The 19,611-nt window shown below is 45.3% G+C and overlaps 2 protein-coding genes across 3 annotated transcripts; one reads left to right on the forward strand and one right to left on the reverse strand.

Moving 5' to 3' along the window:
* Positions 1-789: 789 nt before the first annotated feature.
* Positions 790-3,423, reverse strand: LOC311109694 (putative potassium channel regulatory protein). Of its 2 annotated transcripts, XM_084152656.1 has the most exons (3): positions 3,304-3,423; positions 1,803-2,470; positions 790-1,276 (listed from the first exon to the last, which is right to left on the reverse strand). In XM_084152656.1, exons 2-3 carry the CDS (start codon positions 2,378-2,380, stop codon positions 1,018-1,020), a joined length of 837 nt encoding a protein of 278 aa, XP_084008782.1. In that variant the 5' UTR covers positions 2,381-2,470; positions 3,304-3,423; the 3' UTR covers positions 790-1,017. The 2 variants fall into 2 exon arrangements, 1 of the variants encoding a protein (XP_084008782.1); XR_014610622.1 differs by lacking the exon at positions 1,803-2,470 and having other exon boundaries at positions 1,215-1,276.
* Positions 3,424-3,561: 138 nt separating this feature from the next.
* Positions 3,562-18,348, forward strand: LOC311109769 (importin subunit alpha-4-like). Its single transcript, XM_084152749.1, has 16 exons — positions 3,562-3,754; positions 5,945-5,989; positions 8,365-8,454; positions 10,115-10,144; positions 10,263-10,411; positions 11,222-11,307; positions 11,653-11,739; positions 11,826-11,995; positions 12,418-12,462; positions 12,566-12,697; positions 14,014-14,142; positions 14,365-14,469; positions 15,324-15,395; positions 15,544-15,706; positions 15,844-15,938; positions 16,244-18,348. Exons 1-16 carry the CDS (start codon positions 3,686-3,688, stop codon positions 16,340-16,342), a joined length of 1,566 nt encoding a protein of 521 aa, XP_084008875.1. The 5' UTR covers positions 3,562-3,685; the 3' UTR covers positions 16,343-18,348.
* The last annotated feature ends 1,263 nt before the right edge of the window (positions 18,349-19,611 follow it).

Genomic DNA, 19,611 nt, shown 5'->3' on the forward strand with positions numbered 1-19,611 from the left:
GGCTTTTCTTGTCTTGTTTCAGATAGAGGAGAACTCTAGCCACCCTTCATACCAGGCTGATGTGAATGTGTTAGTGTAGAAGTGTCAGGCCTTGCGGTGCTGAAGCAGCACAGAATGGTTTGTGGGTATTACAGGGATACAGGCTGTACTGTGCTGTTGCAGTAACGCCCGGAGAAACATGGAGAAAAAGGATTGGAAGAGTGCAAGCAATACACTAATAGTTCCACCTGCTAGGCTAAGTCCTGGAGGGCCACGGTGTATGCAGGCATTTGTTACAACCTAGCTCTAACACACCTGATTCAACTAATTGTGGTCTAAGACCACAATCAATTAAATCAGGTGTGCCGGAGCAAAAGCCTGCATACACGCTTTAACCCTCCAGGACTAGAGTTGCCCACCCTGTGCTTACACCCATCCTATCCTCTCAGACCTATGATAAGTGTCTAAGGCAAGGGCTTGAGTTCAGACTGGGTACAAGAGAGGATGGCTGTGATGTTATGTGCATGTCTGTGACAACGTGAGTGAAGCCTGGACGTCCGAGGCTAGTGACCGCCATTCTGTGACTGGCTACCTTGCTGTAGCAGCACGTAAATATTGGAGTTCACCACTGCTGAAGCCTCCAGTATTGACGGTGCTGTTGAAGCAAAGCATTGCCGTTCGACATCAGTCTATGGGCTACCTGGCTGAATTAAACAACATGTTTATTTTTATTTTATTTATGTTTTTATTTGTATTGTTGATCAAATACATTCTCAAATATATTTACATTTTGAAAATTGTACTTTTGGAAATATACTTTAGGACACAGCAAATTGATATGTCAAATACAATATACTGTATGAATAGAGACTAACAGTGAGGTGAAAGATATTGACATTATGGCCCTCAATATTATTATCCTTTGTCGCCATCTCCTGGTCAACCCAGACAATAGTCTGAAGTCCACTGATATTACAGAACTGGACATGGAAAGAGAACTACTTCAGACTTTTGAGATGCACCCTGACACTTTTGAGTTCACTTATTTGTCTTTCCTTCACCAAGCTTGCTCTGTGTGTCCTCTCTTCTGAGATGTTCTGCCCTGTTGGTTTCACTCAGTACAACGATCTGGGTATTCCTACTTCTTTCAAACATGTAGCATTCAATCTTCTCCTCTGGGGAAACTGTCCTTGTGCCTATCAGGCGGAACCCATCCTTCAGAAGGGTGTCTACCAGCAGGCCCAGGACGTTGGTGCTGTTGAGAAGCTTTCTGTCGTCCGGCTCAATAGTTACAAACCTGTAAGAGTAAAACAATGCAAGTTTGGTCTTTAAAAATGATGCATAATATAGTGCTTTGAATAAACATACAAGAGTTATTACTGATCCAGTGTTTCCCCTATCATTACACAGGCGAGTGCCTATACACTAGGCAGCTACCTACTCCCCCTATCCCCCTCCTGCCCCCCGGACTTCTCACATCCCCCCCTGCTGCTTCCCCAATGGACATTCCCTCAGGGACATTCTACCTCCCCAATGGACATTTACCCTGCCCACACCCCCCAATGGACATGTATTAGTGTTACAGTTGTAAATATGTTTATATTTTAATTATTATTTGTAATATTGTTTCATTCACTTCTCTTTTTGACCTGCACTGTTGGAGCTCGGAGCTTAAGGATTTCACTGTACCCTACAATTACATCTGCAACCCTCTGCATGTGACTAATAAACTCATCATACAGTATGGAGCCCTTGAGGAATTGGACAATGGGAAACGCTGAGATTTGTATAATAGCCTACAGGTGAGTGTGACTTCCCTTCACCTGGCAGAGAAGTCATCCCTGGCTAGTTGGTCAGTCCCACAGTGGAACACCAGGTCGTGGTGAGAGGGTCTCTGGACCGGTACAGGACGAGGTGTGTTGGAGTTCTGAGGCAGGTGTGAAAAATTCCCATGCAGATTAGGATGTTCCACGAAAATTGATATCTTTGTGGCCAAAGCCTCCAGAGTTTTGTTGTTGGAGCAGAATATTCGGAAGAATCCGTGAGTTTCCTGGACAGAGAAGCGCAATTCTAGAACCTCAACTCTGGATCGATGGATGTTCCTCTCAACCCAAAGTGCCAATGGATACAAACCATAGAACTGTGCCTCTTGAGCCAAGCCATTGTAGTCAGAGAATTCTGCTGGCAGGGTGATTTGATCTGTCCTCATATAATCCAGGATGTATTTAAAGAAAGTCCAATCTCTATCTACAAAAACTTGCCCACTGATAACTTTAAAATCTGTGTCTTTGCCGTCGAGGATCCTAGCTATTCTTGAGTCTTGGTGTCTTCTGAGAGTTGACAGAGTAGTGGTGAATTTTTTACCTCCAATATTGAATGTTATTAAGTCCTGGGCACTCATGTTTAGATGACTGACAGTTTAAATCATTGTAGACTAGAATGGATCGGAGGACAGGAGTGGTATTCAGTGAACATATCCTGGCAACACCAACTGTAAACAAAACAAATCTCCTGCTAGGTGAGTGCAGTCTCAACTTCAGTTGGAGAGGTTGGTGACAGTACAGAATGTTACCACTAGGAGGTCATGTGGGCCACACATTGAGATTGATCATTGAGCCCCAATGAATTAAATTGAATACTGAACACAAGAGGTTGGAGGCACCTTAATTGGGGATGACGGGCTCGTGGTAATGGCTGTAGCAGAATTGGTATCAAACACGTGGTTTACATGTGTTTGCTGCCATTCCATTCGTGCTGTTCCAGCCATTATTATGAGCTGTCCTCCACTCAGCAACCTCCGGTGGTACTAAATGTACTACAGTGAGGTTGCCCCCCCGGGGGGTTGGGTTGGCTCTTGACAGTAGACGCTGGTCTAAAGTTACATCTACATTCATTCAACAATGGATTAGCATTATCCATTATCCTTTTTGTTGTTGCGTTGTTTCAGTTTTGTGTGTCTCTTTTTATTCATACTACCCTCCTGTCCTTTTAGTTCAGTAAATGACAGTGAGTGGCACTTAATCTGCAATGATCTGAAAAAACAGGACGGGTAATATGTGAAAGAATATGTTTCTGTAGTTTCCTCAAGTGCAATATGATAATGTATATTTAGTTGTAGATAATAAAGTAGGTAATATATTAAAGCAATGCTAAACAACCAAATGTAGCAGTGATTTGATAGTTTTTTGTTCAAATATTAGTATAACTACATTTGTGTGGATTAACAGTAAAGTCAATAATTTTTTTGTGTTTAATTTGTGAAGCATTGATCTTCAGTGATTCTTCATAATAAAGTCATCCCTTTTGGGCTCAAATCCAACTTACCTGTCAACAACAGCAAGCAATCAGTGTAAGGTAGCCAGCCATAGCATAGTTGATTAGCAAGTCGTTTGGTAGCAATGTACAATATCTACATTGGAGACTAAAAAACAACTGATATATTGCAGCAATGTAAGGGTATCAACTAGTTACATTGAGCAACAATGTTGCAAGGAAATCGGTTACATCAGGGGATGCACGCGTACTAGCCATGGGTCCTCCTCCCCCAACTGACAGAATTCCGTGGCTCCTCCTTCTCGACGAGATTATCCCATCGCGGTGTATCACGTCTGGCTACCCACCCTTCTGCAAAACAGCAGTACGTTTTCCCTTTTCCAACCGGAGCTTCAAGCGCAGGACTAGCTAAACATCCCGAACACAGACAGCCATGGCAGAAAACGCCGACTTGGATAACCACCGAATTAAGAGCTTCAAAAACAAGGGGCGCGATGTCGAGGTGAGAATCTAGCTAGGCTAACGTTAGCTGGCTGGCTAACTAGCCGTTAGCAACGAGTGCTAGCGAACACTCGGGGTTACCTAGCTCCATATTCGGTTTGGTTGCTGCAGTATTCATCGGCTGTCCTTGTTGAAGTTGTCTTTTTCTATAAAGTGTCGCCGATTATGACAAAATACCATCCACATACACTAACTAGCTAAAGTTTATCATGCGGAGCGGGCGCGGCCTTTCGCATGAAGGCCTGCTAGCTAGCCAGAAAAGTTGCTAACTCTGTGCTAACTAGCAGCTAGTTAGGTTGTGAGTATTTTTTTTGTGTGGAAATTAACTAGTTTGGCACTAACTAAATGAAAGTAATAGTTATAATTGGTAAAAGGCACCAGCCAACTAACTACCTTGATGTTCATGGGCATGGCATTTGATATTTCGAGTTGGCAAGTCAGTCACTGTAACTGAGATAGATACGCTTACCAGTTAACCAAACCAGCTAACCATAGTTAGTTGTATGTGTCAAAATGGGTGGATGATGCACATTAACTGTTACCCAACAACTAGCACAACTCAATTTCCACGGCTGCAACAGTTGAGATTCGGCGTTATTAATCAGTTGATGATAATAATATACCCAGATAACTAGTTAGTTAACTACCTACGTGAATAAACATAACTTACAATTAATTATCCCAGTGACCGCAGGGTGGGTGTTTTAACAGACAAACAGTGAGTCAGAGCAGATGTACCATAAAAACACCATAGCACATCTGGAACTAAAGCTAATGATGCTACTGTCACCATGCTGATACATTAAACCTCGTATGATTAGGGCCGCACATTTAATTCATAGGGACATGCCATGCCATTTCCCTTGTTTCTGTATTTGCCACACCTCCTTAACATAAATGTTAATAACATGTTAAGAGTATCCCTATCCCATATTATTATGTATTAGAAACACAGTGGTCTCGGACGGAAGGCATGCTGGTTTCATGTCCATCTGGTATGTGCTATATTGAGCGAGAGGAAACAGAAGTGCGACATGGTTGTTTTGGGGCCCAGTGCCAGTGTGACTTGCACATGTCTGACGACCCACCAGCCCCACTGACAAGCTTGCAGCACTGCAGCAGCTAAGCCAAGAATGCTAGATGGATCACTTGCTGTCAGAAACGAAAGGCCGTGTCCAGATACAGACCCTATCCTTTAGGCACTGAAACCTATCCAGTCCTATCTGATCTCACCCTGCTCCTATGGGGCTGAATTCTACTGCATGAGAGAGGACACATACACACAGCATCTTCAATGAGATTTAGGCTGTTTACAGACTTCAAGGAATGTTAAAAGCTGTAGGTTACAGAAAATTAATTCCTTTCACAAGTTGTGACCTACGCCACCACAGAGGGCCACAGTGACTGGCGTGTATGATGTTGTTACAATTCAATAATATTCCCAACATATAACAGGATACTCCACAATAAACATTGGCTATGCAGAATAAGTAGTATTCAAATGTAAAGAAAGGTTGAAGACCTCTGGTGTGTTGTCCATGAGCTGATGCAGCCTTCCCTCTCACAGGAAGTCTCCCTCTTGTCCCAGCATGGAATGAGTGTCCCAGAGAAATGCCTGGCATTCCATACATTTGATCGATCGTTGTTGAGTTTCAGAGGTCTCTGACTTCCTCCTCCCAGCTCGCCAGCTGAGCCACTCTCAGGCATTCTCTCATGGCTGATTCACTATCCTGCCTAAACACAGTTCCCGCAAAAGATAGTGTCGACAAAACATTGTTTTCCGTCTTCAATAGATAGTGTTTCAAACACATACGGAACCACATCAGATTTTTGATGCGACCTCGAGCTAGTGTGTCAGATCAGGGGCAGCGTTTTGCCAGCAGCAGCAGGTCACACCTTTGAGTCGGTGGATAAACACAAACATAATCATTGCTTTCATGAGGGAGGTTACACAGTATTAGTAATATGAACCAGGATACCCTGACTGGCAGTCAAGTTAACATGATCCTCTGCCGCCTGTTGCCAACATGCAGCAGTACACTTGTATTCTAAAGCCCAGTCTGTAAACAAAATGGAGCCAGTCCCAAATGACAAACATTGCATGTGGTTTGTTTGAGTGTGTATGGGTTGTCTTTTTAATGATCCAGGAAGTAGGCTAATCTCTGACTGTGTTCTCCTCTCTCTCTTACAGACTATGCGAAGACATCGCAATGAAGTGACAGTGGAGCTGAGAAAGGTGAGTAGAGCATCTCAGTTGACTGTTTATAGTTCAGTCGCATTCAATGGACTAACCCATTAGCCTATTTCTGCTGCTCCTCACACTGAAATGAGAAAGGCTAAATCTCCACGCTAGCCTCTGAGTGTCACCCTTCACCTCTCCCACCCTACCACACCCCTCTGGTCCTGGCCCACTCCACAGATGCCATTCCAGCGCTGCCGTGTATGTCATGTGCCTCTTATCTTGGTATGCATCAGCATGGCACAACAGACACACTCACTCACTGTCATTTTAATTGATACATGCAAGCCCTTTTCCCAGCCTGTTGAGTCTTTCTGGGACTTGGATGTTAGGTGGAAGCAGGATTATAGAATTATTTCATCTTTATTTTGACGGGGAAATGTTTCAGTCTCTGTTTATCAAATTGGCTGAGACAGAGCAGCCTGTCCATCCCCTGCCCCATATGGGCTGTTCTGTCTGCGGAGTCATTTTGTTTCTAAATAGGAGTGTGTGTGTGTTAGGAAACAACCCCCCCTCTTAAGCTCAGGTTGTTGTTGAAGAGTCAGGATGCCTTGGCTGTATTTAGGTCACCCCCCTCTCTCGCTCTCCTACCCTGTCAGAGAGGCCTGGCTGGTCTTACCCCTCAGCCTTGGGGAGGGTTTCCCTCTCCTACCCTGTCAGAGAGGCCTGGCTGGTCTTAACCCTCAGCCTTGGGGAGGGTTTCCCTCTCCCACCCTGTCAGAGAGGCCTGGCTGGTCTTACCCCTCAGCCTTGGGGAGGGTTTCCCTCTCCCACCCTGTCAGAGAGGCCTGGCTGGTCTTACCCCTCAGCCTTGGGGAGGGTTTCCCTCTCCTGGCCTGCGGAAGCAGAGAGCTCTGGCCAGGGGCCAGCAAGTAGGTTCATCAGACACACTGGCTTGTTTTGGACGTATGACTCTATAGCAGCTGCTCTGGGTAGAACCATAACTATTCCTCTGGACGTATGACTCTATAGCAGCTGCTCTGGGTAGAACCATAACTATTCCTCTGGACGTATGACTCTATAGCAGCTGCTCTGGGTAGAACCATAACTATTCCTCTGGACGTATGACTCTATAGCAGCTGCTCTGGGTAGAACCATAACTATTCCTCTGGACGTATGACTATAGCAGCTGCTCTGGGTAGAACCATAACTATTCCTCTGGACGTATGACTATAGCAGCTGCTCTGGGTAGAACCATAACTATTCCTCTGGACGTATGACTCTATAGCAGCTGCTCTGGGTAGAACCATAACTATTCCTCTGGACGTATGACTCTATAGCAGCTGCTCTGGGTAGAACCATAACTATTCCTCTGGACGTATGACTCTATAGCAGCTGCTCTGGGTAGAACCATAACTATTAGAGGGGACGGTGCCAAACTGAACTTAGATCAGCATCGGGGGGGGGGGGACTTCATTCCACCGGAATATGACTCTAAGCTAGAGCTGAGATGATAAAGTGAAAATGATTGACACCGACCATACCGATCACTTATTGCAGGCATTTAGCTGATATCGTTCATTACGATAAGAAGCCTGTACTAGAGAAATGTGAAGTTTGAAATGAAATACATTTGCTAAAATGGGTGATTGGTAATGGGGCAATTGATGGCTACAACCATCATACTAGTAGTTTAAAGGATACTTTTAAACTGTGTTGCACATCAATGTTCGAAACTTTATCACATAAATTCAGACAATTTATCTTTGTTCATATCTCCCAGCTCTACTCTGAGCCCTTGGTTTTTGCACTATGTTGTCCCAACATGCCCTCTCAGTGAGGCTTGCAGAAGTGTTTCAGGAAGTGTGAGCTGACCAGCGGTTTTGTAAAAACATAGAGTAGGCTTGTATGATTTGACGACAGTATTTTTGGTGTGAGAGAACTTCTGTTTTTGCTACTAAATAACCATGGCCTACCCCTATAGAAAACGAAAACTGCAGGTAGCTTAGTGGTTAAGAGCGTTGTGCCAGTAACCGAAAGGTCGCTGGTTCTAATCCCTGAGCCGACTAGTTGAAAAATCTGTCTGTGCCCTTGAGCAAGGCACTTAACCCTAATTGCTCCTGTAAGTCGCTCTGGATAAGAGCGTCTGCTAAATTACGTAAATGAAACCACCAATGTAGGTTGAGTGACACAGCAGTTCTCTCACATAGCTGTATGTGTGCTGCAGAAGGGAACAGTCTGCAGAGATGGATGCATTCCTCCGTCATGCTCTCTGCCACTAACGTCACTGGGAGGTTATGGGAGCAGTCTTAGGCTTTAGGAGTAAAGCAGGGAATCTATTCCCTGACTGTGTGGGTGAATGTTTCCAATAGCATTCACTTCTATATTCCTTATAGGGTTCAACCATTTTTTTATTTTTTATTTCTCCCCAGAATAAACGAGATGAGCACCTTCTGAAGAAGAGGAACGTTCCACAGGAGGAGAGCCTGGAAGACTCAGAGGTAGACTCTGACTTCAAAGGGGTCAGTCAGTCCTCATTGTTTAACTACAACTTCAAGTTCAGGAATGACAGGAATATGTTTCTTAGCTCTAACCTTGCTACAGTGAGGGGAAAAAGTATTTGATCCCCTGCTGATGTTGTACGTTTGCCCACTGACAAAGAAATGATCAGTCTATAATTTTAATGGTAGGTTTATTTTAACAGTGAGAGACAGAATAACAACAAAAAAATCCAGGAAAACGCATGTCAAAAATGTTATAAATTGATTTTCATTTTAATGAGGGAAATAAGTATTTGACCCCCTCTCAATCAGAAAGATTTGTGATTAGGAGTGCTCCTAATCTCAGCTTGTTACCTGTATAAAAGACACCTGTCCACAGAAGCAATCAATCAGATTCTAAACTCTCCACCATGGCCAAGACCAAAGAGCTCTCCAAGGATGTCAGGGACAAGATTGTAGACCTACACAAGGCTGGAATGGGCTACAAGACCATCGCCAAGCAGCTTGGTGAGAAGGTGACAACAGTTGGTGCGATTATTCGCAAATGGAAGAAACACAAAATAACTGTCAATCTCCCTCGGCCTGGGGCTCCATGCAAGATCTCACCTCGTGGAGTTGCAATGATCATGAGAACGGTGAGGAATCAGCCCAGAACTACACGGAGGATCTTGTCAATGATCTCAAGGCAGCTGGGACCATAGTCACCAGGAAAACAATTGGTAACACACTACGCCGTGAAGGACTGAAATCCTGCAGCGCCCGCAAGGTCCCCCTGCTCAAGAAAGCACATATACAGGCCCGTCTGAAGTTTGCCAATGAACATCTGAATGATTCAGAGGAGAACTGGGTGAAGGTGTTGTGGTCAGATGAGACCAAAATCGAGCTCTTTGGCATCCACTCAACTCGCCGTGTTTGGAGGAGGAGGAATGCTGCCTATGACCCCAAGAACACCATCCCCACCGTCAAACATGGAGGTGGAAACAATATGCTTTGGGGGTGTTTTTCTGCTAAGGGGACAGGACAACTTCACCGCATCAAAGGGACGATGGACGGGTCCATGTACCGTCAAATCTTGGGTGTGAACCTCCTTCCCTCAGCCAGGGCATTGAAAATGGGTCGTGGATGGGTATTCCAGCATGACAATGACCCAAAACACACGGCCAAGGCAACAAAGGAGTGGCTCAAGAAGAAGCACATTAAGGTCCTGGAGTGGCCTAGCCAGTCTCCAGACCTTAATCCCATAGAAAATCTGTGGAGGGAGCTGAAGGTTCGAGTTGCCAAACGTCAGCCTCGAAACCTTAATGACTTGGAGAAGATCTGCAAAGAGGAGTGGGACAAAATCCCTCCTGAGATGTGTGCAAACCTGGTGGCCAACTACAAGAAACGTCTGACCTCTGTGATTGCCAACAAGGGTTTTGCCACCAAGTACTAAGTCATGTTTTGCAGAGGGGTCAAATACTTATTTCCCTCATTAAAATGCAAATCAATTAATTTTGTTGTTGTTATTCTGTCTCTCACTGTTCAAATAAACCTACCATTAAAATGATAGACTGATCATGTCTTTGTCAGTGGGCAAACATACAAAATCAGCAGGGGATCAAATACTTCTTTCCCTCACTGTACATGATGTAAACTCATAGCTACAGCAAATCTCACCTAACTCTTGTTTTTTGTTTTGCAGCAAAATGTAACACTAGAAGCCATCTTACAGGTAAACCTACATTCTGTCAGGGTTGTTGGGGACCACTTTAGTTTGTTGAGATCCACCCCGTACATACTTCTTGAGATGTTGGCGCTGACCTCATGTTTTCGCTCTCCTTCCTGTCAAGAATGCTGTCAGTGACAACGGACTCATCCAGCTCAGTGCCGTGCAGGCAGCTAGAAAACTCCTGTCCAGTGACAGAAACCCCCCCATCGACGACTTGATTAAGTCCGGCATCTTGCCCATCCTGGTCAAATGCCTGGAGAGGGACGACAAGTAAGTCTTCTTAATGGGGGGGAGGGGAGGGGAGAGACGGTATGGGTTTCGGGGCACCTTTGCCCTGGAAGACTAATTGAAAGATGAGGGCAGTAAATTGCCCCTGTGGTAATACTGTGATGCCCCCGTTCTAAAGTCAGAGAGGGCGAAAAGAGAGGCGGTGGTGAAAACTGGAGCGTGAGTGAATGAGTGGGTCGACTAGCCCTGAATGTGTCAGACTGCTCTCTCTCTCTTTCCATTCTCTCTGTCATGCTCTGGGGCTACTGGTGTACCCTCCCCTCTCCTCCGCATGGCTGGGCTACTGTGAACACTGTAGCAGACACACACACACACAGACGGATAGGAGGGAACGTGTGTGTTCCGCTCTGCTGCACTAGCGCTGCCCCACAGCTGACAGCTCTCTCTGTTCAGTGGTGGGGGTGGGGAGCGATTAGGGGGAACTCCCCTGGACAGGGACTGGTGAGAGGGTGGTGGGGGCAGGGGCTTGATGTGCAGGGTGGGGTGTCAGGCGTGGACAGGCACAGGGCTGCTGGTGACGTGGGGGGATGTATTTGTTGTGTAGACAGAGGAGGGTGATGGAGGGGATTGCACTGCAGAGGCAGGAGCGTCCGTCGATGCCTGTGAGACATGTATACCAGACAGAGGTGAGGGTTAGTGGTGATGCAGGTTAATGGGGATATGGATTGTTGATGTTGATCAGCAGCAATGTGCTGTTGGCCGGCTTATTGGTTGTGTCTGGGGACAGCTTCTGTTTATCCCTTCATATAGCTAGCCTCATTTACCCTCTCTCCTCTCTCTCCTCTTCCCCAGTCCCTCTCTCCAGTTTGAGGCTGCCTGGGCGTTGACCAACATAGCATCAGGGACGTCACAACAGACTCAGGCTGTGGTCAAATCTAGTAAGTAGTTCCTAGTTCTTATGTGGCCCAGATTCAAACTGAGCCACCAGGCATACATGATGTGCCTGTCTAAATGAGCAAATCTATCCATCTGGTTCCTGGTATAGAAACACCTGCTCTCAACTGTCTTCCCCATCTCTCTGTCTCTTGTCTGCCAGACCCTCTCTCTACCTCTCTGTCTAACTTCTCTACCTCTCTAACTAATGTCTCTCTACCTCCATTTAACGTATCTCTCTCTCTACCTCTCTCTAACTTATGTCTGTCTGTCTGTCTGTCTCTCTGTCTACCTCTCTTGTCTGCAACGTTGTCTAACATATCGGTCTGCCTTTCTCTCTACATGTCCAGATGCAGTGCCGCTATTCCTGCGGCTGCTACAATCTCCTCACCAGAACGTATGTGAACAGGCCGTGTGGGCGCTAGGCAACATCATCGGTGAGTGATGACACACACACACGTACATGCACACACACACTGGGCGATGCCAGTCAGTCACACACACCTGTGTTCTCCCCCTGCAGGCGATGGACCTCAGTGCAGGGATTACGTCATCTCCCTGGGCGTGGTCAAGCCCCTGCTGTCCTTTATTAACCCCTCCATCCCCATCACCTTCCTCCGCAACGTCACCTGGGTCATCGTCAACCTCTGCCGCAACAAGGACCCACCGCCCCCCATGGAGACAGTACAGGAGGTATGACAGACAGACAGACAGAGAGGTGTGTGTGAGACTCGGCACAGTCATTCAATCTAACTGAATTATAATCTTCCCATAGACTCAGAACGTACCTATTGTGTCGTCAATATTAGCTGAACCCTTTGCCAAACAGCTCTGGCTGTGTTCCATGTGTTTGGCTGTGAGGGGAAGGCAATCAGACGATGGAGGTTTGATTAGGGAAAGTGGTCTGGGACTTTGTGGGTGCTGCCAAGCATTCTGCTTCCCTGTTCCCAACCATCCTCTAGCCCAGTCCTGGAGGTCTGCAGTGTCAGCCTGCTGAAACAGAAAACACCCTGGCGCCTGTCTGTTGATCTGCTCAATAGAGTCGCTTCATTGTACGCCTACACTCATTATGCCTGGCTGACTGACACTCTCTCTATCCTCTCCTCCTCTTCTAGATTCTACCTGCTCTCTGTGTATTGATATACCACACTGATATAAATGTAAGTATCACCCTACTATCACAACAGCAAAGCTAGTTGGTTTGCCATTTCCTATGTAAATTCCCTGGTTAAAACACCATCCTCTCTCTCTCTGTGTGGTCAGATCCTAGTGGATACAGTGTGGGCCTTGTCCTATCTCACAGATGGAGGGAACGAACAGATTCAGATGGTCATCGACTCGGGGGTCGTCCCCTTCCTCGTCCCCCTGCTCAGCCACCAAGAGGTCAAAGTTCAGGTATGTGTCTACTTCCTGTCCCCCGATTTGGAAGTGGGATTAGGGCTGTTATGGTGTCTGTATTACCGCCACAGCGGCAGTCACAAGTCATGACCGCAGTCAAATTCCACGTGACCGTTTAGTCACGGTAATTAGGCTTCTGATGCTGCTGATGGTCATTAGTAGCCTACCAAACTTGCTAACTGCCTGGTACTCAGCACTCTCTTGTCCCTCTAATCACTCTGACATCAATGCAAATGTTTTCAAAAATCAAATCAAACACTCCATGAGAGCTCATGTTGTGCAACATTTCTATAGGTTATGCAATCGCGTGAGAAAACAGAGTGATGGCCTCTATTAAAGAGAGGAGGATCCAATCAGCTTTCTATAGGCTAGGCCTACTATATTTATTTCTCAACTTTCCTAATATTAAGCACATTGCTTCTCTTTACAACAGGAGTATAGCCTACCTGGCTGGCCTGAAAATGAACCATGGGAAAAGTGTCCTCCATTCGCTATTTAAGTGCATAGGTGACATACACTACTGTTCAAAAGTTTGGGGTCTCAAACTAGACACACTAATGTATTTGTCCTCTTGCTCAGTTGCGCACCGGGGCCTCCCACTCCTATTTCTATTCTGGTTAGAGCCAGTTTGCGCTGTTCTGTGAAGGGAGTAGTACACAGCATTGTACGAGATCTTCAGATTCTTGGCAATTTCTCGCATGGAATAGCCTTCATTTCTCAGAACAAGAATAGACTGACGAGTTTCAGAAGAAAGTTATTTGTTTCTAGCCATTTTGAGCCTGTAATCGAACCCACAATTGCTGATGCTCCAGATACTCAACTAGTCTCAGTTTTCAGCTGTGCTAATATATAATTGCAAAAGGTTTTTCTAATGATCAATTTTCTTCATATCATGTTTCTTTAGACCTGTCTAAAATAAATAATGGATTTATTGTGATGGTGTAGGCTATATTAAATGGATTTATTAGATGTTCCAAAGGTCTGCATCAGTGGCTTGTAGGCTATGCGTGGAAGCCAGATGTAAATGTGTTTGTTAATTAATGGTAGATTACCGTGAGACCGGCAGTTATTTGCTTAACAATCACCGGCTAACAAAATGTCATGACCGCCACAGCCCTAAGTAGGATGAAGTCGCCCCTACTCTGATCTAAGGTCAGTTTTCTGTTTTCCCTCTAATGGTTGAGGTTAGGATTGTGGGAAGGGTAAGCTGATCCTAGATCTGTGCCTATGGGCAATATACCTGGAATTTACTGTACGGAATGTGTGTGACTTCCTGTGATGTCATTAACCACCTGTGCTGTCATATCCTATAGACTGCAGCTCTGAGGGCAGTGGGGAACATTGTGACGGGGACAGACGAGCAGACGCAGGTGGTGCTCAACTGTGACGTCCTCTCCCACTTCCCCAACCTGCTCACTCACCCCAAGGAGAAGATCAACAAGGTAACAGGCACACTTGTAGATGCTATTGGTGGCATATGTTTGTTTTGCTGTAACTAAGTACTGTTGAAATGGGATGGACCCCAGTGTTGTTTATTACCAAGAGTATCTATACCTCTGTGTAACGGTCTCAGTCGTACTCATGTGATCCATGGTGTGCGTGTCTGTGGGTTTCTCTCAGCTGAATGGCTTCCTGTGTGTGTGTGTATCCCTCCCGTCCACTAGGAGGCGGTGTGGTTCCTGTCCAACATCACAGCAGGCAACCAGCAGCAGGTGCAGGCCGTCATCGACGCTGGCCTGCTGCCCATGATCATCCACCAGCTGGCTAAGGTGAGTCACTGAGCCCTTATGTAGCCCCTATGCAGCCCTACAAAGCATTATGTAGCCCCTATGCAGCCCTGCAAAGCATTATGTAGCCCCTATGCAGCCCCTATGCAGCCCTGCAAAGCATTATGTAGCCCCTATGCAGCCCTACAAAGCATTATGTAGCCCCTATGCAGCCTTACGAAGTATTATGTAGCCCCTATGCAGCCTTACGAAGTATTATGTAGCCCCTATGCAGCCCTATAAAGCATTATGTAGCCCCTATGCAGCCTTACGAAGTATTATGTAGCCCCTATGCAGCCCTACAAAGCATTATGTAGCCCCTATGCAGCCCTACAAAGCATTATGTAGCACCTATGCAACCTTACAAAGCATTATGTAGCCCCTATGCAGCCCTACGAAGCATTATGTAGCCCCTATGCAGCCCTACAAAGCATTATGTGTAGCCCCTATGCAGCCTTACAAAGCATTATGTAGCCCCTATGCAGCCTTACAAAGCATTATGTAGCCCTACAAAGCATTATGTAGCCCCTATGCAGCCTTACAAAGCATTATGTAGCCCTATGCAGCCCTACAAAGCATTATGTAGCCCTACGAAGCATTATGTAGCCCCTATGCAGCCCTACGAAGCATTATGCAGCCCTACGAAGCATTATGTAGCCCCTATGCAGCCCTACGAAGCATTATGTAGCCCCTGTGCAGCCGTACAAAGCATTATGTAGCCCCTATGCAGCCGTACAAAGCATTATGTAGCCCCTATGCAGCCCTACAAAGTATTATGTAGCCCCATGTCCTTGTGGAGATCTGTAAGGATCACTACCCTAAGCACTGACAACCTCTCTCTGTGTTTCTGTCTGCAGGGAGACTTTGGCACACAGAAGGAGGCAGCTTGGGCCATCAGCAACTTGACAATAAGTGGAAGGAAAGATCAGGTATGTTTTACCAGGGCTATTTCCATCAATACCCAATCCATACAGTGTTATGTTTTGTATGGTCCTGATTGGCTAGTCTGGTTTACCTGTCTGTAGGCAAAGCAAGGCCCTGATTGGCTGATCTGCTATGTTCTACCCGACCCTATAGGTGGAGTACCTGGTGCAGCAGAATGTGGTTCCTCCGTTCTGCAGCCTGCTGTCTGTGAAGGACTCCCAGGTGGTCCAGGTGGTCCTAGACGGCCTCAAGAACGTCCTCATCATGGCCGGGGACGAGGCCAGCACCATCGCTGAGATCATAGAGGAGTGTGGAGGTAAGTGTGTGGGAGAGTGCTTGTGTGTCAATTCACCATGTTGCCATTCTATGACAGTGTAATGTTGCTACTGCAGCACACATTCTAGATTGATTCACTGTGATTGACTTTCATGTTAATTCCTCTCTGCCTGTCAGGTCTAGAGAAGATCGAGAACCTTCAGCAGCATGAAAACGAGGACATCTACAAACTAGCCTTCGAGATCATCGACCAGTACTTCTCAGGAGACGATGTGAGTACCTCTGCTCTGACAGAAGCCCTCCAGTTTGCACACGGTTAGAACCCGGCGCTGTCCTGACAGTGCTGTGCTGGGTGTAGGATGTGTGCTACAGAAACACAGGGCCTTTTCCTCCCCTTCCTCTATCAATGGGGTAAGACGGAGGAATTGGCTATAGGCCTTGTTACATAATTCTATATGAAATCTCATGAGAAATGCTCCTATGTTTTCTGTAGTGACAATGGATATAGTCTCCACTCCCGGTGTGTTGGTTCATCTATGGCACCACCCTGATCCATTTATTTTCCCTCTCTTTTTAGATCGACGAGGATCCTAGCTTGATCCCCGAAGCCACTCAGGGCGGAACCTTCAACTTTGACCCCGCCACCAACCTGCAAACCAAGGAGTTCAAGTTTTAAAGGCAAACCTCCACCTAGTATGTCTAACTCTCTAGCTGCTCCGCACCCTCCAGTCACCTCCTTCCCAACATCAATCACTCACTCACTAACAACAACAACAGTTCAAGCACTGAAGGAAGGAAGGAAGGATCATTATTATCCATCTCTTTTCAAGCGTCTCACAGCGATGCTTCTAAATGTTCCAGAAAGAAAACAACACGCCTCGTCTGTCATTCCTGCAGTTGCCAAAAAGTTGCTATTGTCCTCTCTTTCTTACTCAGACACACACACACACACACACACACACACTGAAGAGATTGAAGTAATCCGTGTGCATGGACCTATGATCTTGTTCTACCAATCATCATATCAGCAAAGAAGAGGAATGGTCTCATTTAAAGGCGTGCTCTTCTCTGGAGTCTGGGATCAGAGCACGTTGGACACCGTGACTGAAGACACTCAACCTCCGAGTTAATTGATCCTTTTGAGGAGTATGGACAGCATCTAGGCTGTCCTTTGTTAAACATTCTAATTGATGACCTCATCAAAGGGCTGTTAATTATTCAGTTCTCATTGAACTACATTGTTTTTCTGAACAGAACACTGAGAATTAATGCTCTCAAAACGTTCTCAGAGTGTAGAGAGGATCTTTACAATGTGGAGAAGTGAGCAGTCGACATATACCCAAGTGGACTGAACAGAACTCAACAACCGCCCACCACTATAATATTAGTCATTTTTCCTTTTAGTTGTGAAATCATCATGAAAAACAATGGATTTAAAGTACAAAAAATATATATTTAAAAAAATAATGCAACAGTGAAATTCTGAAATTAACAACAAGGAAGACTTTGTAGTATTGATCTATGGATGGCTTGCTGGTGGAAGGGTTTTTGTTTGAGAGGAGGAGGAGGGGAGGGAGTTGACCTGGAACCAAACGCACCTCTCCTCAACCTCTAAACTGGGTTTTGGATCAGCCGCTCTTTCCAGGTTCTATCCTCCGAACGAGAACCCTCAACAACAAATAAGCCTTAAAAACCAGGCTTCAACTGGGCTTTTCGAAAAGACACCTCTCCTCTGGCAGGGGAGACAAATCTTCAGACATTGAATTTAATGACTCAAGAATTTGAGGAAATATTTTGGAAAGATATATCGGTAGAGGGACAGAGAAAGACAATGTAACACTGATTTCATCTGTGGAGATTCCACATCTGCAGTTTCTTTTCAGTCTTATGCACACTTCAGAGTTGTCCCTCCCTCTGCTTACTGTGTGTGGAAAGCAATGTTTGCTTCAATAAGTCAAAGCTATGGTTGCATTGCAATGGTCCATTGACCATACAGTTGTTCCATATTTTTCTCTTGTTCTATATGCTACATCTAATTATACAATTGAAGAGTATTTCCCCAACTGTCTGAAGTTCGGTCTGTACAAAGCAGCTGCATGTTGCTAGTCATCCATCGATCGGTTCACTTTGCGAGGCTGTAACATTGTAGTTTTGGTTTTTAACGTGTAACGTGATCGATGATGATGACATGATTGAAAATTGTCTCGCTCTCTTGTGAACTGGACTTTTGTCTTGATTTTCCTAAAGCATTTATTTGTGAAGGGACTGGAAACAAAAATTACATTTGGACTAATGTAGTTATGTTTTGGCGGCTAACTACTGAGAAGGAATGGGGATTATTTCAGGGGAGCAGCCCACGCCTTTTTGGACTAGCCATTCACAACTGATGAACAAAGTCTAGCTGGTGTACAGTCATTGATCTAGATTCTAGAGAGACATAGAATGAGAGCCACTTTAAAGAATGGAATTGTAGTCTTGTATCAGAAACTGATACAAGCTTATGCTTTTGGGCAAGATTTTTACTTGCTAACGAAACATGTACTAAAGAAGAAAAAGCAACAGAGAGCATTTTGGCCTCTGTCTTACTTTTTATACATTTTAGAATCCATATCTCTTTAAGGTGGCTCACAATGTTTCTTTCAACTCTTGTGCATATTAAAGAAAAGAGTGAGTTGAAATCCATTGTGCCTTTTTCGTTTTTCATTTTGGTAACTTATGTTTATTTCACTCATGTAAACTGATTGAGAACCATGGCAAAAACACGCTGTTTATTTGGATTTCCATTTAGCTTTTGCAGAAGCAGCAGCTACTCTTCCTGGGGTCTACAAAAACACATGACAAGTAACAAAACACTGATACACCGATAGACAAGGACAGTCACACAAATGTAAAATATGATATACAAACAATACAAAAGAAAAATAGTCCCCCCACAGTTAATTTGACTGTGTATTCAAATGTACTATGCTTTATTTTTACTGTCATTAATCGCTGTCCAGGTACTGAACGTGTCATAATCGCTGTCCGAGGTCCTAACTCCCGAACCTCTCCTGGCTTCATCTACAATCGTCGTGGCAAGATGGTCGACTGACCGCTCTAACAATTTCGCGAAGGCATGCGGGAGGCGAGATCGGGTTGGAACATTCTAGCCAATGAGAGGGCAGATACGCGTGTGAATTGGCACAACACCGATATAAAATAGTTTTTCTCAAAGTTTCCGGAATGTCACGTGCAGGACACATCAGTACACTCTTAATAAACTAAGTATTATAAAACTTCTGTTTGATCAAATAAGCCTCACCTATCAAAATAGCAATTCACTTTTATCATGACTAAATTCGACACCCATTGCCCCCATACAAAAGCTCCTCACTTGGTCTGCTTATTTTTGGGCGGAGTCGACGTTCTCTTCGCCTCTTCCTCTGGTTCACCATCAACCTCCAGCTCCCCCTCCCATTTCTCTTGGGAGGGCCCAAAAGTGGAGAGATTTATCCGACAGCCAATTATGTAGTTCTCACAACGTGACACTGGGGCGGGGTAGACGACTATGAATCCAGTTGGGACAAGACCATAGAGAATGATAAAGGTCTCTAGTGGCCAAAAATCTATGTTAGGATGGGAAGTGCCATTGAGGGCTTCCACCATTTTAATGTAGTCAACTTACATTTACATTTACATTTTAGTCATTTAGCAGACGCTCTTATCCAGAGCGACTTACAGGAGCAATTAGGGTTAAGTGCCTTGCTCAAGGGCATATTTTTTTTTGGGGGGGGGGTAGAAGGATTACTTTATCCTATCCCAGGTATTCCTTAAAGAGGTGGGGTTTCAAATGTCTCCGGAAGGTGGTGAGTGACTCCGCTGTGGGGTGGGGTGGGGTGGGGTGGGGTGGGGGGGGGGGTAGAAGGATTACTTTATCCTATCCCAGGTATTCCTTAAAGAGGTGGG

Source organism: Coregonus lavaretus, assembly GCF_964263955.1.
Source record: "Coregonus lavaretus genome assembly, chromosome: 35".
Classification (NCBI taxonomy): domain Eukaryota; kingdom Metazoa; phylum Chordata; class Actinopteri; order Salmoniformes; family Salmonidae; genus Coregonus; species Coregonus lavaretus.

What these genes read in the sequence shown, in the direction of transcription:
- LOC311109694 (XM_084152656.1), bottom strand. Translation starts at nt 2,380, where the DNA reads ATGAGTGCCCAGGACTTAATAACATTCAATATTGGAGGTAAAAAATTC. An exon ending in AGGGATGACTTCTCTGCCAG is followed by an intron (nt 1,277 to 1,802) that starts GTGAAGGGAAGT and finishes TTACTCTTACAG; the next exon opens with GTTTGTAACTATTGAGCCGG.
- LOC311109769 (XM_084152749.1), top strand. Translation starts at nt 3,686, where the DNA reads ATGGCAGAAAACGCCGACTTGGATAACCACCGAATTAAGAGCTTCAAA. An exon ending in TAGACTCTGACTTCAAAGGG is followed by an intron (nt 8,455 to 10,114) that starts GTCAGTCAGTCC and finishes TTTGTTTTGCAG; the next exon opens with CAAAATGTAACACTAGAAGC. An exon ending in CCATGGAGACAGTACAGGAG is followed by an intron (nt 11,996 to 12,417) that starts GTATGACAGACA and finishes CTCCTCTTCTAG; the next exon opens with ATTCTACCTGCTCTCTGTGT.